The sequence below is a fragment of the Zalophus californianus genome, chromosome 13 (assembly GCF_009762305.2).
Source record: "Zalophus californianus isolate mZalCal1 chromosome 13, mZalCal1.pri.v2, whole genome shotgun sequence".
Lineage (NCBI taxonomy): Eukaryota > Metazoa > Chordata > Mammalia > Carnivora > Otariidae > Zalophus > Zalophus californianus.
The window spans coordinates 31,750,640-31,776,377 of record NC_045607.1 but is presented as its reverse complement, the minus strand read 5'-3'; the positions used below and the strand labels follow the sequence as shown (position 1 = coordinate 31,776,377).

General features: G+C 46.4%; 1 protein-coding gene across 5 annotated transcripts in view; it reads left to right on the top strand.

Annotated features, from left to right (window-relative positions):
- Positions 1 to 542: 542 nt before the first annotated feature.
- The window catches only part of NR4A3 (nuclear receptor subfamily 4 group A member 3), a 35,753-nt gene continuing 10,557 nt past the window's right edge, over positions 543 to 25,738 (top strand). Inside the window, exons 1-7 of one of the 5 annotated variants that reach the window (XM_027615335.2) lie at positions 543 to 988; positions 4,212 to 4,388; positions 6,742 to 7,709; positions 11,510 to 11,639; positions 12,113 to 12,285; positions 22,253 to 22,452; positions 24,544 to 24,722. In XM_027615335.2, coding sequence (XP_027471136.1) covers positions 6,744 to 7,709; positions 11,510 to 11,639; positions 12,113 to 12,285; positions 22,253 to 22,452; positions 24,544 to 24,722 — 1,648 coding nt within the window. In that variant the 5' untranslated portion in view covers positions 543 to 988; positions 4,212 to 4,388; positions 6,742 to 6,743. Of the gene's footprint in view, positions 989 to 1,285; positions 1,423 to 2,510; positions 2,699 to 4,211; positions 4,389 to 5,322; positions 5,395 to 6,741; positions 7,710 to 11,509; positions 11,640 to 12,112; positions 12,286 to 22,252; positions 22,453 to 24,543; positions 24,723 to 25,738 lie in introns of those variants that run through there. The other 4 variants (XM_027615337.2, XM_027615336.2, XM_027615339.2 and 1 more) reach the window with 4 other exon arrangements.

The window sequence follows — 25,738 nt, the reverse complement described above, 5'->3', positions numbered from 1 at the left end:
TTACCCCCTCTCCCTGGCTCTATGCCTCGGGGCAGCCTCGGAGTCGCGCCAGCCGCACTCCTCCAACTCTACTCCACCCGAGCCTGACAGCTGGGCGGTCCCGCCTGACCCGCCGGCTGGCCGCTGCACCCTCTAGCCGACTCGCGCCCTGGCGAGCTGCGCCGCTGCAAAGGGGTTGGCGGCGCGGGTCCAAAAGGCCCCCCTGCCGCGGCTGGCCGCGCGGCGCAGTTTCCATTGTGCAGCCCTGAGAATGGTCGGGGAACGCGCGCGCGCACACACATGCACACACACACACACACACACACACACCCTCGCACACGCGGAACCGGCTAGGCCAGGGGAGGGAGGAGGAGGGTGACGTAGCGTCCCATGGCGTCACATTGACGTCTCGCATTCCAGGCACTCTATGGAGAGGCCGCTAGGGCTCCTGTGGCATAAATGACGTGCCGAGAGAGCGAGCGAACGCGCTGCCGGGAGAGCGGAGTCTCCTGCCTCCCGCCCCCCACCCCTCCAGCTCCTGCTCCTCCTCCGCTCCCCACACACAGACAAGCTCACACCCGCTCCCTCACTCGCACACACAGACACGCGCGCACACAAGCTCCGCGCACACACTCCACTCTCTCCCGCGCGCTCACACCCCTCTCGCCCTGCGCCCTCGCGGGTGCAGAGCCGCGCGGCAGCCGGACGCCCCTCCCGGACTCACTTTGCAACGCTGACAGCGCCGGCGGTGGCCTTGGAGGTGGGAACTGCGGCGGCATCCTCCCCCCTGGTCGCGGCCGGAGCCAGGACGCCAGCGGAACCCCTCGCCGGCACTCTCCCATGAGTCGGGATCGCAGCATCCCCTGCCAGACGCTCGCCACCTCTGGGAGCCGCTGGGCTTGTACACAGCAGCCCTTCCGGGACAGCAGCTGTGACTCCCCCCCCAGTACCGATTTCGGGGCAGCTCTCTAGAAACTCGCTCTAAAGACGGAACCGCCACAGCACTCAAGTACGTATGAGATTCGCCCAGTTAATTGGGGGACTTGCTAAAAAGTTGGCGCGCTGGGAGGCGTCGCTCCTGAAATTGACAACTTTGAGTATGGGGTTTTTTTCCCCCTCGCCTCCTCGCTCTGGCTTTGCTCGCCGAGCGGCCCGGTGGGTTCTGATCTGAAACTTTTCCCCTGTAGCGGGCCCGCGGGGATCTCTAGAGCTCGCGGGATTCCTCCCCCCACCCGAAGAGGCGAAAAGCCTCTAACAAAGAGGAGGACCGGGATTTGTTCAGTAGCAGCTCCAGCGATGTAATTCAGGGTATTTCGGCTCTAGTTGTCATGGTAATGATGCTCTCGGCGGCGGCGGCGGCAGCAGCGGCAGGGAGTTGCAGCTCCGGTGATGAACGGCAGTAATTTTCCTGCCTTTTAACTAGGATTGAAAATAGGGGCTCCGGTGGGTCCAAGTTAATATACCTAATGGTGACTTCCAGCTAGTTGACTCGGAGGAAGCTTGGGAGGGAAGGGGCATGGGCAGTAGTGGCTGGAGTTTGCAAAGTCTCTCCGACGATCTCTGGAAAGAGGGTGTAATTGTAGGAATGTGGCTTATTGTATTGAAATGAGCCTGGGGCTCCACTAGGCACGTCTGCCTGGCGTAGCCTACTTGCCCTTGTACACTTTTCCCTTCAGAGGTAATCGGGTGTAATTGCCGACTCCCGAGCCCGGACACGCGTGGGGATGGTGTTCCTTTCCTTCGGGCCTTGGCTTGGTGTGGGAATGTTTTACTCTTAACTGACAGAACTCGCACTTTTGGAGAAGTTGCTCTGAGTGTTTCACTCTTAATAGAAATAAATGAAAGTTCTCAGTGGTGAAGGGAGAGCGGTTATGAGAGCGCAGCCTGCGGAGATAGACTACCAAAGGCACCTCTCGAACCCGTTGGAAGCTTGGGTCAGTACTAAGAGAGAAAGCATTTGTCCCTTAATTCTAAAGGACGTTCCTGGAGATTGCCTTTTATTTATGCCTCCGGATTCTTCAGAGGGAAGAGCTGCAAGGAGTTTGGTAATCAGAAATGTCGGGCTGTTATCCTAGAGCCTTAGGGTGCCAGGAGAGAGGTTAATGGCAAATCCGTCCTGAGTCTTCTATTCCCACGACGGAGAAATATTTTATAGAACTGAGTTGAGGAAAGAAAAAGCTGCCCAACGCGGCTACTGGGAACAATGAATGAGGTTAGAGTTCATTCGAGTTATCTTACCTGTATAAGGTGCTCCTAATGTGAATACCAAAGACTCCTCAGGCCAAGCCACCTCCACACCGGCTCCCTCCAGCCCCGCACCCACCCACTCCCTTCCTTGCGACCGCGCGCTCGCAGAAATTCTCCCCCGCGGTTTGTCTCCTCTCCCTCGGTCTTTCTGAGAATCTCTGTCTTTCCCTTTCTGTCGGTCTCTCCTCCACTCCTACTGCCCCCGCCCAACCTCCGCCCCCGCTCCCCAGGGTTGGAAACTCCGCGGAGGAGCCCCGGTCACAATGGTGCGTTTCACGGTTTCCTCCACATACTTCACCACGGGGAGGGGAACATGGGGGTGTTCCTTTCGTCTGCCCACGAGAAAGAAAGGAGCTTTGACAGAGGTAGTTATTTCTACCTAATTTACAACCCCGAGGCTCAGTGCTCCCGGCCCCCGCGGCCGCGAGCCGGAGCGGCGGAACGTGTTTCCCGGCGCGGAGGCTTTGCCTAGGTAACCGGCCATGGGAGTGGGCGGGGGGGGGGGGCGTGGGGCTCTTGGCTTGGCTGTAGGAAACGTGGTGTGACTCTTTCCCGCGAACGCGCGGCACTCGAGGGGAGCCCTTTCCTTGAGGCGACGCAACCCTCGCCCAGCGGAGTCAGAGGCCGATCCTCGGAGAAAGACTACGCTCGAAAGGACCCAGGGGAGGGCAGGAATGAGGGCACCTACTGCAGGAGGTGGTGGGAGGTTGCTGGAGACCCGTATTGAAAATTCTGGGCGGACGGGAAGCTCGTGCCACAGCCGTGGGAAGATCCGCCCGTGCTTGCGCTAGAGCGAGCGCAAGATTTCCGTACCATCGGCCGGGGCAGGGCTGGGGCTGGGGGTGGCAAGGGAATCCCCCGTTTCCTGGCTTTCGAGGGCTTACCGGACCTGGGGGTTCAGATACGCCCCTCTTCCTTCAGGCAAGCCGCTGGCTCAGGGGCGCGGGGGACGAAACTTACACGCCCCTCTCGGCCCGCGCACCCCCTAGGGTTTTTTGGGTTGTGTTTTGGTTTTTTTTTTCGGTTTCACGTTCCCAACCCTTGAGATATGAATGGGTCTAGACAAAGGGGGCGCTGTAGGCCAGAGTTTGGGGCAGTGGATCCTTCCCCCAAGGCCCGCGGAGCTGCGCTTCCAGCTACAAAGTTTCGCTGAGGCTATGCGCAGAGACGCTCGCCCCGGAGCCGCGCTCGGCGCCCTCCGGAACGTGCCCCCTCGGGGCCGCCGGATGGCCCCGAACCTCGAAGTCGCCCACCCTCCGGGATACCTCCTGCTGGGTGCAGGGGGCCTCCCTCCGCCCACCCCACCAGCCTGGAACTGCAACTACCTTGTCCCCTTGTTTCCAGCGCGGGCCTATTTCCACTGTGCCCTTTTGTTTGCTTGACCCCTGGCCCCCCAAACTCGCGGCTAATAAAAGCAAAGCTCCATTAGCATTTAGAATGAAAAGCGCAGACTTTCTTAATTCCTCGGGGCATTCACGCATTCGTTCCGGACCTTGTGCATTTCCTATGCAACGTGTAAATTCTGTTTGGGGGGGGAGGGACAGTGGAGTTGGAAAACGGCTATTTTCCGCTCGTGCACACTCACTGACTTCTCAAATTGGTCGAAACTCGTCCTCGGGTGCTCTTTCTTTGGTTTTCCTGACTTGGCGAGCTCAGAACCAATTGTGGGGACAAGAGAGATCAATTTCTGGGCGATTACAGAATGCACGTATTTTTAGACGAGGTTTGGGTGCCACAAAACGGCGGTGAGCGCAGTGGGTGCCTGACGACCTTTCTGTGGCTCCCCCCCAAGGCGGTGTGATGCTTCTTGCCCAGGGACCCCGTTCACCTTAAGAACTGCTTCCTTGCCCTTACAATTCTTTGTAATTAACGTAGCATGCATAGTGACCCCCTACCAAACCACCCTCTCCCGATACGCCCAGCCCAGGCCACGACGACCACCCTGGTCTCACTTTGAGCTCTCTCCTCTCTCCCGGTGCCCGCAGAGCCTACTGCGGAAGAGCGCAGTCCGGCAAGCCCCGGCCCTGAGCCTGGACCCTCAGCGGAGCCAGGCAGCAGCACTGCCACCGCTTCGCCTCGCCGGACGTCCCCGCCGCCTACCCTCTCAGCCTCCGCTGGAGAGACCCACAGCCCCACCATTCAGCGCGCAAGATATCCTCCAGGTAGGTCTGAAGGCATGACCCCCTTATTCCTCCCAGGTTGGGAGAGGTGGGGGTGGGGGGAGCCACACACCCAGAAGGCAGGCTGTTCAACTTGACCAGCGCCAGGACAGTGACTGCTGGCCACGCATTTCACAGCACAGGTGGCTTCCTTGCACGAAGCTCCTCTGGATACCACACCCTGTTGCTACCTAGTGGAGCAGCCAGATTAAATTAAGCGTTGCATTTCTCAAAAATATTTTTCCTAAGAAAAATGGCATACACCAATAGATTAGAATCTTTTTATACATTTTAATGTCTCCATTTTTGCTCTCCTTTTATATCCAGTTTATGCATGTAAAAGTTATGAGCTTGCTTTGAGCAATACAGAGCATTTATGTTTGTATAAAACCCAAATCATTTGATGCAGAGGTTGGGATTATTAAAGCCCAGACAGAGGAAAAGAGGAAAAGCATTTGAGCTGAAAACCAAGGAGTAAATTCGAATTGAGCAAAAGAAAGGATTGCAGGTTTGGCTTATAACACCTCTTTATGCATTTGTTAAAGAGATACCAGGTGCCTGGACTGTGTAATCACCAAGAGATACCAGGTGCCTGGACTGTGTAATCTATATATGCAGATAAATAGAACTTAGTACCAGGCAAACTCATATTCTAGCTGGAAACCTCAGAAAGACACAAAGAAGAGCAATGCATGGAGATTGCCAAGGAAAGATGACAGAAGACGAATGGAGAAATCGTAGAGGTGCTGAAGGAAGGAGAATAGATGGAACATCGGGCAGTGTTCTTTCTTTTAAATCATTAGCCTTTCATTTCACCCCAACAACAAGACAGCAGGATAAGTAATCCTTGAACTTCAAACTAGTGAGTGTTTTTAAGGCCCTTCTTGGAAAATGAAGGCTTGAACTGGCCTGTCCTTATCACTGCTTCTTCCAACAGGCCCTCATCACCCTTTTTCCAGTCAAGATTTCATCCCATACACGCATGACTCAATCAGATTTGGAAATGTGGGTAAGAGAAAGATGTCAAAGGAAATGTGAAATACTCACCTTTTTTTATTAGTCACAAGTTCTATACCATAGACTCCAAACAGAGGTGAAGCACCTGCTTTTCCTCTGGTTCAGAAAAACCAACCACCAGAAACTGCCCATTTTATCATTTCTAGTTAGCCATACAGAAAGGGAAATAATTGGATAAAAAAAAATCAGCCATCAGATCCAATAATTCTCAAGACCGTCTCATCCAGCTCAACCTCTCTGAACAATAATAAGCATCCGGGGATACTAGTCCCTTTGGGAGCTCATCATAGTCAACTGGAAGAGAAACTGAACCTACTAAGAAACTGCTTTCTTTTGCAGAGGTACTAATTCTTCTGTCATAAGAAAATTTGTAGGCTAACTCACCTATTACAGTAGCTGTAAACTGTTGTCTTAAAACAGCCACTGATATATTTTATTAGTCAGAATTGGGGGAAAAATATATATGTATATGTATATATATATATATATATATATATATATATATATATATATATATATATATATATATATACTGTATATGGCAGAGAGCACGTTTGGTGGGTGTTTTGTTGCAGCTGCTGATCTTTTTCTTTGCAGATGGCACAAACTCCCCCGAGTCCATTTCCTGGGCCTATGTTCCCACCTCTCCACCTAGCTGGCTGAAGTCATCAACAGGGGTCCAGTTTGTGTAGGCTGTGAGCTGTGTTTGGAGAAATGGGGAGGGGGTGGGAGAAAGCGACCACAACGTGTGTGGGTAGGCTCAGTTGGCACTCATAAAATGTTAGAATGTCAGTCTCCCTTGGCCAGTAAGTCCCACGTAGGACAGCCTTTTTTTTTTTTTTTTTTTTAACTAACTCATAGATTTCTAAATCAGTGCGTGTGACTTTGGGGACTTGTGGCCTCTTTCCCCAAAAATAAACCAACAGAGCATTCACTGGCTTTCTTTTTGTCCTCCCAACTTGTGGCTGAGACCATCCCCAATTAGTTTATAGGGCTCAAAAACCACCTTGTCAAAACATCACTGGGCTTATTGAAAGAAGGAATCCAATTTCCCAGATCTGGTGGAGAACAAGGGCAGGAGAAGGAAGGTGGGCAGAGGTCCCCAGGAGACCTGGTTTTGGCATTCTATGGCCCCTTTGACAGTCTGTCAGGGATTCTGCTTTCTTCCCCCCGGGGAAGAAAGTAAAGCATGAAGCTTTAAATCTGTGCTACCAGAAGGAGAAAGGGATGGCCCTTCCTCTCCCATTTCCCAGATTAGAGAGCAGTGAATCCAGTGCTACCTGTCAGCTAGGAGAGAGTGCTGACCTGCTTCTGACGGACCCTCTTCCCTGCCCTGCAGATATGCCCTGCGTGCAAGCCCAATATAGCCCTTCGCCTCCAGGTTCCAGTTATGCAGTGCAGACCTACGGCTCGGAATACACCACGGAGATTATGAACCCCGACTACGCCAAGCTGACCATGGACCTTGGCAGCACTGAGATCACGGCCACCGCCACCACGTCCCTGCCCAGCTTCAGTACCTTCATGGAAGGCTACTCGAGCAACTACGAACTCAAGCCCTCCTGCCTGTACCAAATGCAGCCGTCCGGGCCGCGGCCCTTGATCAAGATGGAGGAGGGCCGCGCGCACGACTACCACCATCACCATCATCACCACCATCACCACCACCAGCAGCAGCCGCAGCCACAGCCGCAGCAGCCGTCCATTCCGCCCCCGTCCGGCCCGGAGGACGAGGTGCTGCCCAGCACCTCCATGTACTTCAAGCAGTCCCCGCCATCCACACCCACCACACCGGGCTTCCCCCCGCAGGCGGGGGCGCTGTGGGACGACGCGCTGCCCTCGGCGCAGGGATGCATCGCTCCCGGCCCGCTGCTCGACCCGCCGATGAAGGCCGTGCCCACCGTGGCCGCGCGCTTCCCGCTCTTCCACTTCAAGCCCTCGCCGCCGCACCCGCCCGCCCCCAGCCCGGCAGGCGGCCACCACCTGGGCTACGACCCGACGGCCGCCGCCGCGCTCAGCCTGCCGCTGGGAGCCGCCGCCGCCGCCGCCAGCAGCCAGGCCGCCGCGCTCGAGGGCCACCCGTACGGGCTGCCGCTGGCCAAGAGGGCGGCCGCGCTGGCCTTCCCGCCGCTCGGCCTCACGGCCTCCCCCACCGCGTCCAGCCTGCTGGGCGAGAGCCCCAGCCTGCCGTCGCCGCCCAACAGGAGCTCGTCGTCGGGGGAGGGCACGTGCGCCGTGTGTGGGGACAACGCCGCCTGCCAGCACTACGGGGTGCGCACCTGCGAGGGCTGCAAGGGCTTCTTCAAGGTGAGCGCACGCCTCCTCCTGGCGCCCCCTCCCCTCTGCAGCCAGCCTCCTCTGCCACCCGCTCAAGTGAGCGTCCAAGAGGGGCCTTCTTCCCCTTAGAGGAGTGGCATTGTTATCCTGTGCGTTCCTGTAGCCATTCCTAGCACCCTCACACCCACTCTCTCCGGGGTTTTTAACTTGAGGTCCATCACCGGAGGCCCACCTGGATGGACTCCAGGGGGTGTGAACCTCCTGACTTGGCTTTACCTTATGAGCATTTTTCTGGAGAGAGCCTGCAGCAGATTCTCAAAAGGATCCCTGGCCTTAAAAAAAAATGCAAAAGCCTCATTGTAGTTCTCCTCTGTCCATGCAGGGTATCTGAGGGGATGGGGTCTGTGTGCCAGGCCCTGGACATTTGTATCTCATTTAATCCTCATGTAAGAGCTGGGACTCTAGAATCAGACCTGAGATTGAATTCTGATCACCCACTAGCTATTTTTATTAAGAGTATCTTGAAAGTAGGTATTAATTATCCTTGCTTCTCAGATGAGGAAGTGGAGGCTCAGAGCGGTTATTCAAGTTACCCCAAGACACACACTCAGAGTGAGAAGGAGACAGGATGCCAACTCACGTTTGCTTGTTCCCAAAGTATACACCCTCTTCGTAGATCTAAAACGGCAGAATAGACAGGAGCAACTGGCTGGTTATAGGTTGGGGCAGCTCCCTCTGTAGAAGAGGGAAGCTGGGATCTCACCAGGCCACTGCATCCCTGTGCCACCCACAGTGCCAGATGTGGACACTGTTGGTTATCTCATAGACCCAAAGGAGAATTTTACCATGGGAGGGTCTTCAGCTTCCCGCATGTCTGACCCCTGAGTAAACTGAAGCCTAGAACGAGAAGCCTGGTGCATTCTATAAAGGGTGATTTAGTGGCATGTTTGGCAGGTCCAGCTGGTTTCTTTCAACGCTTGAGGTCAGCGCTCTTTCTACTGTTGAGGGGGAGAAGAGAATAACTCTTGCTGCTCTACTTTTGCTATCAACTCCCAGACGTCTCAGACACTTAATTCTGTGCCACCCTCCCCACTCCCTTGGCCATTATGTCAGGCATCTGCAAACCCTCAAATGTTCTCCCACAAAAACCACTCCCTAGACTCCAGTACTGGGCAGGGTGGAGGGAAACCGGAAGCTAGATGCTGATTGGGTAACTAGTATTTGGGAGGCCAATAGCATATATCTGGGAGTGTGCTAAAATTGGTGTCAGAACACTCAAATAGGAGTCCTTGATCTGTCACCTACCAATCCATGACGTTGAACATGGTATGTCTTTCGAGGCTTCCATTTTCCAATCAGGTGAATAAAATTCAGAGAAGGGCTATGAGTATTAAATTAGATAAAACAGTTATGGACACAGTTTATAATCTTTAAAGGGCCATAAAACAGTAGTTCATTATTAAATGAAAACTACAAAGTATTTATTAAAATGCACATGTGTGTGGATTGGTGTACCTACCAGCAAGCAACAGTTATTTTTGATCTGGGGTTAGGAATCATGCGATTAATTAAGTTCTGCAGATAAATGAGAAAATGCTTGTGGAAAGACTTTGCAATATGTCAGTGCCATTTAGGAAGTATGCAGAAGTATGATGTTTTAAATGTAGAACCCTCAGTTTAGCCATTTTTTTTCTGTCTGAACTGCTCAAGCTTTACCAGGGTTCTTTCCAAGTTAACCACATTCCTGTAGCAGATTTCATTTTCACAGTATTTCAGTGGAAATGCTGAAGGGCAATGAAACAGGCAGCCAAAAAGGGTAAAAGAAAGAAAAACAATTAAGAGAAGTACGACTAACCCACAAATATAATCATCTCTGAATAATTGAGAGTTAACCAAAATACAGGAGTGGTAATACATTCCTAGTCTAGAAATGTCAATTAAGTGTTCCCCAACAGCGTCCCTTTTCTGCAGCAATGCCTTGAAAACAAATCTATACTTGAAAGGGTGGGGGTAGGATGGGGGAGAACCACCCCACAGATCTGTTAATTAAAGGAACAGGAGCAGGTTTTACCCAGTGGCTTTCTACCATTAAATTGAATTCTTTAAAAATGTGACATGAGGTGCAGTTAATGATGGGAATTCTGTGATTGAACCATAACGATCTCTCCCTGTCCTTAAACTGTGCAGGCACACACAAATGTGAGGAAGGTTTCGGGTTATTGGGAAGATGTATACCTGAAGCAAAATGCCACCAGCACTCAAATTGGCATATAGCCTTGAGGATGATGGCAAGAAACAGAGTTTTAGAAATTACTGCATGTCCAATGAAAGAGAGCTTCATTCAGGAAACATAAGTTTCCTACCCTTACAGACTGTTGAGAATTTAAATGCTGGAAACTCAGAGATATGTTTGTGTTTTGGAATTTTGCATTTTAAACTAAATGGATCTGGCTTTGGTAGATTTTTAAAGTCATAGAAGCAGTTTAGAAACCATTCCCTAAAATGAAATTAAAAGGTGATAGGGTGAAAACTAATACATGGGGGTTGAGAATTGCTAAAAGGAAAAGATTAAAAGTAATTCTAGAATTTTGGACCCAAAATAGATCACCAATCCCAAATTATCTGGATTTCTTTTTCTTTCTTTCTTTCTTTCTTTCTTTCTTTCTTTCTTTCTTTCTTTCTTTCTTTCTTTCTTTCTTTCTTTCTTTCTTTTTCTTTCTTTCTGTCTTTCTTTCATGCAGCCCAGGTTTACCAAATAAATTCCAACTGTCTGCTCTATTTGGAGTTGTATAGATTCAGGTAATTTCTGAATAATTTCACCCTAAATGGTAAATACATCCACTTGCACAAATGTTTCTAATTTTTTTTTAAATCAATCGTTTTTTAAAATCTGGAGCATAAAATATGCTTCATTATTTCTCCATGTGTCATTTTAAAATTATATGTGATTCTGAAGAATAAAACATCATTTTATATCCAAGTCCAAGGTTTATGATGTGTTGTTTACAGTATGGCTATTTTGATGTCTATGTCAATAGTCATTTATGAAATAACCTATTAATAGGAATTTTTATTGAAAATTTATGGTTCTCACATTTCCTTGTTTTATTTTACTCTTTTTGTTTGTTTTTTTCAGATGTGATAGTGGTTTTTGGTAACCAATTTTAAGATTTTGCTTTCAAAAATCAGAAATAACCAGTTTACAATACATATCCTCTTAAGAGAATATTCTCTTAATACATATTATCTTAATATCTTGAAAATAAAATAAGTGAGATAGGCAGATCAAGTGATAGTGAGTTTTGTTGCATAAAAACATTTTCTATGTGTTTTAACTAGTCAAATCCTGATTTTGCTTTTTATGATTTCATCTCTATTGGGACACAAAGCCAGTTACTGTGATATTTGACTTACAATAGTGATAGCCAACAAAGTACATCCCAGATAATTTTGATTTTATTTTAATAAGGTCAGCAATAATCAGGGGAGTGGAACAAGTAGAAAATTGTTCCCAAAGGGATATTAAAAGTGGAGATAATCTAATCCTCCAAGGTATGATATGTTGACCTGGTAATTTCAGATATGATTTTATCATTCAGACTTGGGTGTCTCCTGAGACTTGCTTCAGAACAATCCGAGATGATTTTCATTGTCAGCAGCTAACACTAATAAAATTGTTTTTCCTGCAGGCTAGCGTGTTAGGAAATTAAATTTATCTAATTATACGAATTGCACTGTCGCTTTTCACATTGTAATTAAAATACATCTTGTCAGGTCCTACCTCTTTCCAGAAACTATTAGTTGACTATCTCTGTATTGTGTTTTCTCAGAGAACGGTTCAGAAAAATGCAAAATATGTTTGCCTGGCAAATAAAAACTGCCCTGTAGACAAGAGACGTCGAAACCGATGTCAGTACTGTCGATTTCAGAAGTGTCTCAGTGTTGGCATGGTTAAAGAAGGTATGAATATAATACTTTTTATTCAGCTTGCTTATACATATTCTCAGATATCACTGAAAAAATGTTAATATTGATGTTGGGAGGGTGAATTTTCCTAGTTTCCCTTTCTTTCCAACATTTTACTTTCATGGTGTGTATTACCGTTTAAAAATAGCTGAGGACTACTTATTCTAATTTCTCAAAATCAATAGAGAGCTTGTGTACATACATCTCTGTTCTATTTAAGAAGGAGACTTTTAGGGCTAATTCATTACCAGATGTAAGTATGGGTGACTTTTATGCTGCTTGTTTCAACTCTCATTAAATCATTGTGTGGATATAATTCCAAACTTATTGCCACTTTGAAATGGTTGGTCTCATTAATGATTGCTCAACTGTAATGTGTTTTGATTCCTTTTTGTGATTTATGGCTCTTCATGGATATCTTTGAAGACATTTTTTCTTTCTTTTTTCTTTCTTTCTCTTGGCATCAGTTGTCCGTACAGATAGTCTGAAAGGGAGGAGAGGTCGGCTGCCTTCCAAACCAAAGAGCCCATTACAGCAGGAACCTTCTCAGCCCTCCCCACCTTCTCCTCCGATCTGTATGATGAATGCCCTTGTCCGAGCTTTAACAGACTCAACACCCAGAGATCTCGATTACTCCAGAGTAAGTTTTATGATGTCCTACTTTTCAAATGAATGATCAGGTCTCTGTTCATGATACTAGTAACATGAGTTGATTGAATGTCTTTGTGCCTGGCATTGGACTAAACAGTTTTCATACCTTTCCTATATTTCTCACTTCATTTAGCAATTCTGGTGCATCCATTGCACCAAATCATTTTTGCCTTATTGGATCTCTAAATGCCTTAACAAATGACCCTGACAGTGCTGCACCTGTCATACCATTGTTGCAGGATTCCTGGTAGTTGTGCCAATGAAAATTTGCACAGGTGAATTACAATGTGTAGATTTCTTTTGTGGTTTAGAGGAAGTGGCTAGTGCTTTTTTCATATTGTGATCAAACCATCTGGGTGAGCCTCAAGTCATCCTTCAGCAGTTTACCCAATTGCATTGACACTGATTGACCTGCTGCTTATTCAGAGGGATTAGACCACTGATGGAGAGGAGTGAGCTCTGGTCTTGACATTGGGAGGTGTCAGGGGGACCCGGATGGAACGCTGCTTCTGCTGCTTCCTGCCAGTGTCACCTGGCTCCCGCTCTTGGCTTTCTCATCCCTACAGTGGAGATGATTATAATATTTAACCCCAGAGGGATGTTTGGAACATCAGCCACACAGGAGTGATGGTTTTGAAAACCATAAATGAGTACCAGGATTGTTATTTAAGTCAACCAAAGCATATCAATATTTGTATCTCTTAAGAGATGTGGTAAAATATCGTCAGTCTGAACTCTGAAAATTCCCAGAAATCTGGATAACACAGAGGAGAACCATGAGAAGGGTTTTTTGGAGCAAATGTATAAATATTACTGGAGGGCAGTTTTGAAAAAGACTTAGAGACGCAAACTTCTAGTAAGGGGTCTCACCAGAGAGGGAAAGAAAGGAAAAAGACCACAATTATGAAGTTATTTCTGCATGCTATACATTGCAGTCTATTGTCCCATTTCACCATTTAAAGACCCGTGAACTGTGAGGATAGCTACCCCCTCTCTAATACAAGGAAACTGAGAAACACAGTTTGCACACAGACGAGAGAGAAAGTCCAGTCCAGGGATCTTCAGTTGGTGGATCTGGCTTGGCAGCTACTACCGGATTGCCCTCCCCAGGTCTCATCAGTATTTCAGACTTCTGATGGAAGAGTTGGCAAAGAGTGTGTGTGTGTGTGTGTGTGTGTCTGCTATGTGCCTTCCTTCCGGGTTGCAATGTTGACGGAAATGAAGGGGTGATTTGTATATCCGCTGCGATCCTCCTTGCCTCATCCTCGCTCTCATTATAGGCTGTGAAGCTTCCTCTGCACACCTAATCATGAGACTTTGAATGAGAAGCATGGTAGACCCTTAGCACCAAAGGTTGAGGACTCTTATTCTGATTACAAGTAGCATCTCTTAACTAAAGTCAAGTCTCAAATAATAGTCTAACAGAATAATGCAGTGGTTAAGGGCTTAGGGCTGTGGAACCATGCAGGCCTAGATGAAAATCCCAACACCGTCATTTAGTAGATGGGTGACCTTGAGCAACCGATTAAACCTTGTAATGCCTCAGTTTCCTCATCTGTGTTACAGAGTAAAAACAATAATATCTACTTCCTGGGGTGGTTTGTGAAGAAGAGTCAATAAGATGCTATTTGTCAAAGCTTTAGCACGGTGCCCTGTGCATATATCTCCCTGACCGACCCTTCTTACTTTACTATTTGTTGAATGTATGAAAGCTACACATGTCACGGTCCATGTAGCCATACCATTAAGGTAAGTGTTATCATCTATTTCACAGATGAGGAAATGAAAACTGGGAAAGGTTAAAGGAGTGACGTGCCCAAAGTCACATAGCTGATATTTATCAGAGAGAGAATTAGAAGCCAAGTGTGTTGGACCCCAAAGTCTGTGTTCCTAAATACCATGCTTCACTGTGTCTTTGGTTTCAATGAGAGTGGGTGCTAGAAATAACAACATCTCCTCCCTGAAGCAACTTTGGGCCTCCCCTTATGCAATTTGTCTGAATTGATGAAGCTGCTCCACACTGCCTACGCCAAGCCTGTAGAACAGTCTTGACGTTGTTCCAGGGCATTGGAAATCGCTACTGATGGTCAGTCCATAAAATTTAGGCCCCCAGAGTGATTTTTTGGCCCCAAATTATCCAATTATTGGTCTACGTGGCCTAATTAGTCATTCAGTGGCAAACCCTACCCAGCACTTTGAGTTGTCCCAGCTGGGAACTGTCTCCACACTGAAAAATCAATCCAGTGTGTTTGCTTGCCTCTGCACTATTCAGTGTGTTAGACTAGAGTCATCATCCTCAACAACAAACATTTATCCAATTTAATTGTTAGCTTTGTCCAAAATAGCAGGCTGGCCATGCCAGAGTCTGGGTCACATTGATACTACCTTTGGGGGCCTTGCTCAATTTTGTAAAGCATATTTATTTTAATTGCATTGTTTTGGAATCAGGTTGAACCTCATAACTTGGATTCTCCTGCTTTTAGATAGCTTTAAAAAATTATCAAAACTTGGACCAAAATCAATTAAATTAGGAGACTTTTTAAAAATACAGTGAGTTTTCATCAAAAACTTGGATGAAGGCATAGAAGGCATGCTGATCACATTTGCAGATGACAGAAATCTGGGAGGGATCGCTAATATGATGGATGTCAGTATCAACATTCAGAGTGTTTTCGACAGGTTGGAACAGGATGGGCTAAAGCCATCATGAAGAAAGTTAACAAAAATAAATGTGAAGCTCAGCATTTAGAATTTCAAAACATGGGAGAGCCTTGGCCCATCAGTAGTTCACATTAAGAAGATCTTGGGACTTCATTCCATACACTCTCAATATGAACCAACAAAATATATGTGTGGTGGAAGGAAGGGATGCTGAATTACCTTAGGTTGCAGTAATAGAAATATAGGACCATAACCAAGTTGGGGGTGGTCCCACAGGCTCTGTCCTATGAGACCACACTCCAAGGGTTAAGTCCATTCCCAAACTGGAGTTTAAGAGGGATGTGGAGACAAACCATTTCTGGAAATTTGTAAGGGATGATTGGAGGAAATGAAAATATCTAGACAGGAAGAGGGAAGGTTTGGCAGGATTAGGTTACTCTTTTACCCTGTGGAAAGAGGACTGTTGCTCCCAAGGGCAGATCTAGAGGAAGAAGAAGGGGGGCCTCTTCCAGCTCATTCTGAAGATAAGGATGAGCTCTCTTAGCTACAGGAGCTGCTGTGGAAGCATGAGTTCATCGACACACGAAATAACTAAGGAGAACACATAACAGGATTTCTCACAAGCAGAGAAGTTATTTTGAATATTGAATTCCCTCCAACTCTTAAGATTTTACGATTCTGGGGTTTACCTCATTATTCCTAAATGCAAATAATCTTATATTTATACGACTTTAGATATATATGTGTATGTGTGTGTATGTGAATATGTTAAGTAACTAGTTACTTAACAAGATTGAACTTGCTTTGTTCTCTAAAAAGCATTACCATAAAATGAATGAAGCAAAATGAATTTATTGGGTGCCTACTTTGAGCTAGGCACCATCACATATATTCTTACATAATTTCACTTAAGCCACAGCTTTATGTGCTATAATTTATGGTTTCCATCCTTTATTTACAAAGGTCATTCATTGAAACTCAGTTTTCATAATACCTTCTCCTTCTATACATTTGCATAGAACGGAGGTGACTTTGAGATCATCTAATCCAACCGCCATATTTTCAGAGGAGTAAACAGAGGCTTCCAGGACTTAAGTGTCTTGCCTAAGGTCAGGGGCAAGAGCTAGTGCTAGATCTGAATCTCATCACTCAAGGTATTAAGTTCCTATTTCACCATACTGCCACGTCTCTGTAATGCAAATTTACTAGTTTTTTTTTTAATAGAAGCTTTATTAGGTTTTTAAAATTATAAAACAGTAATATATACCCATTGGTTTTCTTTAAAAGGCAGACCATTTAGAAGAAGACAAAGTGAAAAATGAAAGTCTCCTCTTCCTTGATTCCTAACTAATCCCACTCTTCAGTGGTAACAAATGTTACCATTCTAGTATGTGTCCATAATTTATTACATTTTAAATAAGAATTTGCCCTGTGGGATTTGAGTCAGACAGTTGATTTGACCAAGACAATTTGTTGACAATGCCAGTTTTCCCCATGAATCGGGCAAATCGAGAACTGAGATAATGTTTGCCAGATAGGTATGTTCTAACCTTGTTCCGGCATGTGTGCCTCTAAGGTCGTGAGTGAGTGGTTTTCCTCATTTGTGGGAAAGTGAGGTGGAGGAGTTGCGTTCCAAGTCACAGAGGGAATGCATGCGTGTGTTGGAGGCCAGAAAGAGAGGCTCCTCACCCTGGGAAGTGTTCCTGGCTCTGGGACCTTCACTTCTCCTTTGGGCCAAACTTCTCCCCTTCAAAAGTGAGCTCAGATCATTGTATATCAGTGCAGTCAAAACATGTCACGTTTGATTTGTTTCTCCTCGAAATGTAGCTATTCTCTGCCTCACAGTTGCTTTTAATTTAGCAATACAAGTATATATAGATACCAGGCTTGGCTTCAGAGCCTACATAATTACTAATGAGAAAATATACTTAATGTCCTCATTAGTTGGTCATTTCAAGTATTTTTTCAGGAAACTGGGATGCTTCTTGGTAATTGGTGTCACTTAGGGTAGTAACAGAGTCCAAACAGAAGAGATGCTGCTCGGATAAAACCAGGCACCAGCAAATGTCATTTAAATATGTTAACGAGATAGCCTGAGAAACAAGGCGGCGAACACATGTTAGACTACAAAGTAAACAGTATAAAGACTCTGCAAAGAGAATGGATGCATGAAGCTACTCAGAAGACCCTCTCAAATTGCCACCAATGCACTAGATGATTTCAGGCCAGCTCCTGTGCACAGGGGGCCTCAGCTCCCTTGTCTGAATGGTGAGGAGATTGGACTAAATGCACTTCAATGATCTCTCCCAGCCCTGTCATTCTCTGTCCCTCTGTCCATTACCCCTGCTATAATTCCACTGTGGGTGGTGTGGTGCCCAGGAAGACCCAAGGTGTTTGCTTAAAAATTCAGATTCCTGGGCCACACCCAGACCTACTGAATCAGAACTGGGAGAGGGGGAGGAGGCAGACAGGAATCTGCATTTTAACAAGTGCCTTGGGTGACTTGTTGCTGTACTAAGGTTTGAGAACCACCAATACAGTTTAATAAAAACAATCCAATTTTACCTCAAATCTCCTGTTTCCCAGATTTTTTTTGAGACTGAGAAGGAATGAGGATAGACATAAATTTTCAGAAAGTAACCAAGTCGTTTAACAAATACTTATCGAATGGCTACTGGGTGTCAAGCACTGTTCTGTAGCAGTGGACATATTGTTGAAGAGTGGACACAGTGGACACTGCCCTCCTGCGTGCAGCTGACAGGGCATGAAGGAAAGAGAAAGTAAGCAAAGGTATCACTGTTGTGACGTCATTAGTGGGAGGAGAAGACAGTTTTTTTTGTTTGTTTTGTTTGTTTTGTTTTTTAGCAGGGGAGGCGGTTAGAAAAGAAAAATGGCTGGGAGCGCTGGGGAGAACACATTTGTTGCCTTTTTTTTTTTTTTTTAAGTGTCACCTTTTAAAGTGTAAGAACCTAGGAATATATCTACATAGTCTGGCTCATATAATGATCACATCTAAAATGTATAAAGAAATAGAAAGACCCAGGGAAAAGTAACATTCTGAGGGGAGATAAAATGTTCTTAGGACATTTTACATATTCAGCTTGGACTGGCAATGAGATAGAGTAAATATCAGATTCCATTCTGCTCTGAAAACATCACACTGTTAATGTCCCAGGGCTGGCATTCATGGAGGGTCTCATTTAATTCCCATTCAAACAACTTATTTTAGGTCTTTAGGGTTGTTGATGAAGTCGACCTGCACAGCCCTAGTGTTGCCATATGCAAAATGGAGACTCGTTTAAGTAACTTCTGTTGATATTTTCAGCTCTAGATTCTCATTCTAGGTTATTCAGAGAAACTTCCTTCGGACATTATCTGTAGCCTCTTCTAAATGGTTAGTAAATGTAATACTGTGCCTTTGACTAGAGGTACAGCCATATTTTGGATGGATTGATTATTCACATAGGCTGGAATAAAAAGCCTAAACAGGAAAAAAAGATTCATTTTTTAAAGTCTTTCTCTATTTGGCCTAAATTCGTTGGGAATGATTGATAAACAAATATTTCCAGATTTTCTCTGGTGAACCCCAAACTTGCCTAGCCCAGAGGCAGAGTGATATAGGGGAGCCCAGAAGCAGAAAATGGAGATCTGATTCTTCTAACCCCAGATCCAGTATTCCTTGGTGAGATTTGATAAAAACTGCTAGGACAGGTGAGAAAGGATCCAAAATGTTTTGTTCTGTTTCTTTAAATCTTATGTTCAGTAGAGGGGATGTTTGGTTTGTCTTTTCCCCTACCATTGGGTGCTGACCCACCAGTCACCTGAATTCAGGCTGAATCCAGTTTGGCCCCAGAATTCTGGAACGTGGACCAGAAACACTGCAGGTGAAGCCCAGAGGGTCTGGCTGGAGTCTGGCATGCCAGGCCCGCTGGCTTTTCTCCTTGCTGGACTCCATCAGAGACAATGGCACATGCTGGGTAGGCAGGGTCTACATCTCCCTGTGTGCAGGATGAATGAAATGTGAACCCAGCAGGGACGGAGGCCTGCAGAGGATGCTGGGTGGAAGCTAAGCACTCTGGAGGATTCTGAGCAGATATTGAAAGCAGAGAGATTATTGAGTTGTGAGCCATGGTTTCAGGGAGGTCAATGCAGGAAGGGGCTATTAGGTCCCATTCCCAGGGAAAAGTTTACAACCTTTGGTCTTTTTCTCTCCATTTAACACACTATTTTAAGGCAAAATAATGCTGAATCAGTGTCAAATTCTAGGCAGTAACATCATACCTGGTATGATTAGCAACATTTAAAATCATCGAATGCAAGAGCCACCATATGGAACATTCGCCAGGATAGTTGATAATCTGGGCCATAAAACACACCTTAACAAAATTAAAAGAAGAGGAAACAGATAATGTCTGCCATCAAATCACAATGCAACTAAACTAGAAATCAGTAACAGAAAGATAGCTGAATGCAAAGAGCCAGAAGGGATCTTAAAAATAAGGTAGCCTGGTCATTTCCTTCTCCAGATAAGTTAAGTAACTTGGCTAGGGCTGCACAGCAAGTCAATGCCAGAGCCTGGAGCAGGACCCCATGACCTGCTGCCTAGTCCAACCTTCTTTACTCCACTCCAGATACCACTCGGGAGTTTCACATGTAGTGCTGTCAGCTTTCTAAAGGGGGTTCTGCTCTCATTTTCCTCCTGTCCTTGGAAAGTATATGGAATTAGATTCATAGAAGAAGAGAAAGTGGAAAGAAAAAAAAAACAGTTAAATAAAATCTCTTTTTCCACTCTCTTCCAGTTAGTAGTCTATGTGCTAAAAGGAGGTGGGGGGACGTGTCGTGACATCAGGATCGTGCCACCATCCTTGACTATCTGTGGGAAGGAGGACTGCTTCCTACTCCCGGACTTTGCTCCCAAGAAGTCCAATCACAGCACAGAAACATCCAGGGCTTCATAGACTCCAAGCCCTGGGTGGGATTATTGAGAAAGAGGAGCCAGGACTCTGAACTGGACCTGATGTTATAGGATTCTAGAAAGTCAGGGCTGAGAATTAGAAACCTTCAGGTTCAGCCCCTTTCCCCATTTTATAAATATGGAAGTGGAGGGCCAGTGTTAGTTCCAAGGATCATAATCGTTATCAGTATCATCGCTGTCGTCATTTGCTAGATATCTTCCTTATGTCGGGCCCTTCAAGTATATCATCACATATAATCCTTACAACAGAATCTTGGGGAGGGTATTATCCCCATTTTGCAGAGGAGAAAACTGAGGCTTAGAAAAACGAAGTAATTTATCCCAGGTATCTACAGGCAGAGCTACATTCTTTCACAAAATCGGGCCCTGGACAAATCTAGGATTAAAGCAGCTGGGCCCCTTGTCTGATGGTGTCTTGCTATTTCATGATGCCTCTTGGGAAAGCACACAGGGAAAAAAAAGAGACCCAGTTAAGACAAGTGCCTCATTTCCTCCCATCTAAGTAGTTCCTCAGTCAGCACCTGGTGCTTGCTGGCTGTTCCTCCACCAGCCAGGTTAGGGCATTGTGACAAACCTATGCACCGCCCCCCCACACCTCTTCTTTCACTGAACAATATTCAACAACTTACTGGGGGTCAATTACGTGCCAGTCACTGTGCTGCTGACAAAACATGGGACCAAATACACACGCGGAGACCTCCAATTAGAGCAAAGCAAAATGCTTTTTAAAACTATGCCACAGGCTACCAGCTAGGAACATCAGACATATTAACAGCCAGGAAGTGGGTGCCTGGGTGGCTCAGTCGGTTAAGCGGCTGCCTTCAGCTCAGGTCATGATCCCAGAGTCCTAGGATAAGTCCCACATCGGGCTCCTTGCTCAGCAGAGAGCCTGCTTCTCCCTCTTCCTGCCATTCCCCCAGCTTATGCTCTCTCTCTCTCTATGAAAAATAAATAAATAAAATCTTAAAAAAAAAAAAAAACAGCCAGTAAGTGTAGGAGTGGAAGTCACAGGGCCATGTTTAAGTGTTGGCTGGACCACTGTTGCTTGTGTGCCTTGGGAAAGTCTCTTAGCCTCCCTGAGTCCCCCTGAGCCTCGTTTTTCTCATCTGTAAAATACAGATTAAAATCCATACCCCAGGAGGAACTGAGAGAAAGCCACAAACGCACCCAAGGCTGCGTTAGGGCACATATGTACATGAGTATTTCTGCAGATCTCTTAAGTCTCTGTATTGTTGGTTGTCCCTTGATTATTATCTTGCTGTATCAATCTTCCTGCCAAAAGCAGGAAAGACTTTTTCCTCCAGTGACTCAAGCAAAACCCTGACTCTACCAGAATATCCAAAAGCTGGACAAGGACTGTATTCCTACTTGTACCTTTCTTCTCCTGGGATCTTTAGATCAGCGCCGTCCAATAGAATATTCTGCAGTGATGGAAATGTTCTACACCACACATGGCTTTGGAGCACTTGAAATATGGCCAGTGTGGCTGAGAAACTGGGCTTTATATTTTATTTAATTTTCATGAATTTAAGTTGCCACAAGTCCTGAGTCTGATGGCACATGACTGCCTGGGCCCTGCTAAGGAAACACCACCCCCCTCCCCAGCCTGGTTTGTTTTACCTCACAGAAATCCACCTGTGGCAAGCAAAAATCATTCTCTTCTCCTATTGGTTAATTCTGTGGTTCCCAGACTCCAGTGTGCATGAGAATCAGCTGGAGATCTCCATAAAACAGTCTCTCCTACCCTCAGAGTTTCTGCTTCCGTAGGTCCCGTAGGCCCAAGATGTTCATTTCCGGCACATTCCCAGGTGCTGCTGGTCTGGGGACTACACTTTGAGAACTGTGGCTTAATTAGCATCTTAGAGACAGCTGTGCTTTAGCAGAATCAGTAGACCCTGGAGGCCTACTTGGACACAAACCTCTGGGCTAATGGTTCTTCTCAACAATGGCTGCTCTTTGGAATCACCTGGGGAGCCTTTGAAATTCCTGATGACCAGTCCCCCACACCAGACCAGTTAAACTTGAATCTCTGTGCGGATGAGCTAGACATGGTGTTTTTTTTAAACTTGATTTCAGTCTTGCACCAGGATTGAAAACTACTGCACTAATGGGACTTCAGATTTCTTTTGTCTGTTAAGAGGTGGCAAAATTTGCTGTTTACATTGTGAAAATCAGATGCAAAAAAAAAAAAAGGTTTTATAACCGTGGGACCTAAAAATGAGGATTTAGGCACTGACAGTCTTGGAAAAGCCTATTTGCAAATGGTGCTGCTGTCCCCATGGAACTGAGCTAACGTGGCTCTCTGTGGTTTGCCTTCTAGTACTGTCCCGCCGAACAGGCTGCTGCAGGAACTGATGCTGAGCACGTGCAACAGTTCTACAATCTCCTGACAGCCTCCATTGATGTGTCCAGAAGCTGGGCAGAAAAGATTCCTGGATTTACTGATCTCCCCAAAGAAGATCAGACATTACTTATAGAATCAGCCTTTTTGGAGCTGTTTGTTCTCAGACTTTCCATCAGGTAATTATGATGATTTTATCTTTTTTTTTTTTTTTTAAGTTCTCCCCTTGCTTTGAAGAAGTTGGAAACCTGCTGTGTTTGTAACGGAGTCATCGATGAAAAGTTTGCTCAGGAAGGAAATAGGAAGTATGGTCAGGCGTGAGTGAAACTGGGCCATGGGTGAGAGCACTAGCCTGAGAGCCAGGACTCCCGGGTTCTAGTCTCAGTTGCAACATGGACTTGCTGTAAGACCCTGAGCTGGTCACTAGCCTCCCCTGAAATTCACTTTGCTTTGTGAAACGAGGAGGTTAGATCTGTTGATCTCTGAAGCCCAGGGCAGTTCTAACATTCTATGATTCTAGGAAGATTCTCTCATGGTGCATAAGGTATTTCCTGGTAGGCGAGTATTTGTTTTGAACATTGCATTTACCTCATGGGTTTCTATTTAACGAGTGACTGTTCTAGTACGCCAGATGGGGCTCTAAAGAGTTCCCACAGCTTCTCAACCCCCAATGTTTACTCCAAGAGAATAGCTTCTGGATCAAGAGATCTGGTCCAATGTCTCCTACTCAGTGACACCAAAGACAGAGAGGCAGTGATTTTCCAAAAAGCTGGAACCTGGGATCCAAGCTTCTCTCTAAGCTCTTCCTACGGTGTTACCAGAAACTCTTGTTTGAAGAGCAGATTCCCGTGCCTCATTCTCAGCTATTTTGGTTTGGAGCTACTTTGGGAAGAAGTCCAGAAATCTGCATTTTTAACTCATGCTCCCATGATTCTGATGCCAGTGGCCTGAGGTCCAGGTTTTAAACTCTAAGCCTGAACCATTCTTTCCTGTGTGTGCCTCTGTGGCAGGATCTGTAGGAGAGACAGAGGTGGAGTTACATCTAGGGAGTCAGTCTTTAGCATAATTACAGCCAGTCTGGTGTGCACAGAAGCCAAGCCAGCAATGGGACTGTCCTCTATTAGGCAGGCAGCAAAGGATTAAGTAAGGGATGAGCTGTATGCAGGCAGGTGCCACATATGCACTCTCACCAAGTTTTCTCCAGTGCCTGTTTCCAGGGATGGCACATACCTGGTGCTAAGGACATAATTGCTAAGTGAATGAATGAATAAAGCTATTCATCCAAGAAGCCCAAATCAAGAGATATTAACTTGTTAGCGCAATGAGCTGAAAGAGAGAAGTATGTAGCAAGAGACTGGAAAATTAAAGGAAAGGTAGGATTCAAGTAAGGACCATAGAGAATTCAGAATTAGTTACGCCTGACACTCATTGAGCTCCTCTTATGTACCAGGCCCTGTGCATGGGCTTTCAGATCCTTTATTGAATTCCCACAACAATCTTGGGACGTAGTAATCAGAATTCCTGTTTTATAGAGAAGGAAAAGGAGAGATGAAAGGAGTCTCCCAGGCCCCACAGCTAAGTGGTGACGTCTTGGTGTTCCAGGGCACTTTTCATGAGAGAGGAACAAGATGATGATGGACATGATGTAAACTATCAGGCAGGTTTAGAAATAGCCCTCTGCAGCCCCACTGCTAAAAGTACAGAAGGAGGCCTAAAACAACGCCTACTTTGATTTTGCATCCCTTTTTATTTCTGTGATTGACTTCTGGCAGTTGCAAGGACTTGGTGTTCTTAGAGTCTGCACAGTGGAATTGTAGTGTCTAGTCTCGGGTCTTATCAGTTTTTGACATTTAAGAATAAAAGGGAGAAGTCCTGGCCAAGGAGCCCTGAAGGGAACAAGCTCGCGTTCACTACAGAAAGAGGCGGTGCCTGGGGCTTCACTTCCATCCTCCCAGAGTGCCTGTTACTCTGCGTCCCATCCCTGGCGGGACAGCACCTGATTTGAGTAATAAGAGAGCAGGGGCTCCCCCCACAACCCAGCTCCCCAGGGCTGCCGCTCACCCAGACAGCGCAGACAGGTGGCGGTGGTGGGTGATCCCAGGAGCACAGTCTTGTCCATCAGGAGTATCTAGGAAGGTTCCATAGCACCAGGCTGGGCTCTGAACACTGTCCCATGGCTGTTTAGGTGCCTTTGTGTTCTGATGTTGGACAGACTGAACACACCCATTTGATGTGTCTCTATTTCCCACCCCTATGACTTTGTCTTGTAGGTCGAACACTGCTGAAGATAAGTTTGTGTTCTGCAATGGACTTGTCCTGCATCGACTTCAGTGCCTTCGTGGATTTGGGGAGTGGCTCGACTCCATTAAAGACTTTTCCTTAAGTTTGCAGAGCCTGAACCTTGATATCCAAGCCTTAGCATGCCTGTCAGCACTGAGCATGATCACAGGTAAGCACCACCCTGGCCACTGGAGTGACCATGTCCCCCTTCCTCTCCTTTCCTGTGTTAAAGGTGGATTCTGGCTTTGGCTGTCACACACCTACACACACACAACACACACATAAACACACCAGAAAATTGGGGAAATGACTGCCACTTAGAGCCAGCCTTGGCTTGCCATAAATAAAACCAGCACGTTGCCACATCCCTATGGAAATGAGTGTTGAGTCCAGTGAATCAATAAGTGCTCACTGATCTCAGCACTCTGCTCACATCAGTGGGTTTTCAGAGACGATAGCGCACATCCCTGGAGGAGCCAGAACATGCACACGAATGTGTGTGAGACAGGGTGCTGTGCCATGGTGGGGCGTGGGAGTGGGTACAAAGGTGGGGGTGTGCTTCTCAAAAGACGTAACATGTTAAAAGCATGGATGGTCCTTGATAAAAGCACGGGATATCTCCAGGCTAAAATGGAAGGACTGAGAATTCTAGGGATACATAAAAATTTGCTAAACCCATTGACTACATGGCTGTCATAAGTTTCAGGAAGGAAATGAGTAAAAAAAAAAAAAAAAAAAAAATAGAGTGCTGGGAAGTGAGACTGGCCTGGCAGGGAAGAGTGGGGCGAGGCATGAAGAGCCTTTCACACATCAGTGAGGAGGTCCGAGTTCATTCGGAGAGGAGTGAGGATCCGTGGGAAGTGTCGACCAGGAGAGCATCCGAGCCAGGCTTTCATTTTAGAAAGAGCTACCCCGACAGCTGGTTTTGAGCACCAATAAGAGGAAAAAGGCCAGAGCAGCTAAAGGAGCTGTGGTTTAAGAGGAAAGCCAATGAGGCTTACATCTTTGTGTGTTTGTTTTACTCACTAAGTAGAAATTAATAGATGACGATGAGCCCAGGACACGTGAGGGCCGGACAGTCCCCACCTGGAGACATTGAGCAGCTCAGTGCAGAGAACACCGAGAAGGAATTAGGAGAAGGTGGTGCCAGTCCCACCTCTGCCTCTAGCCTGCCATGTGTCCTGC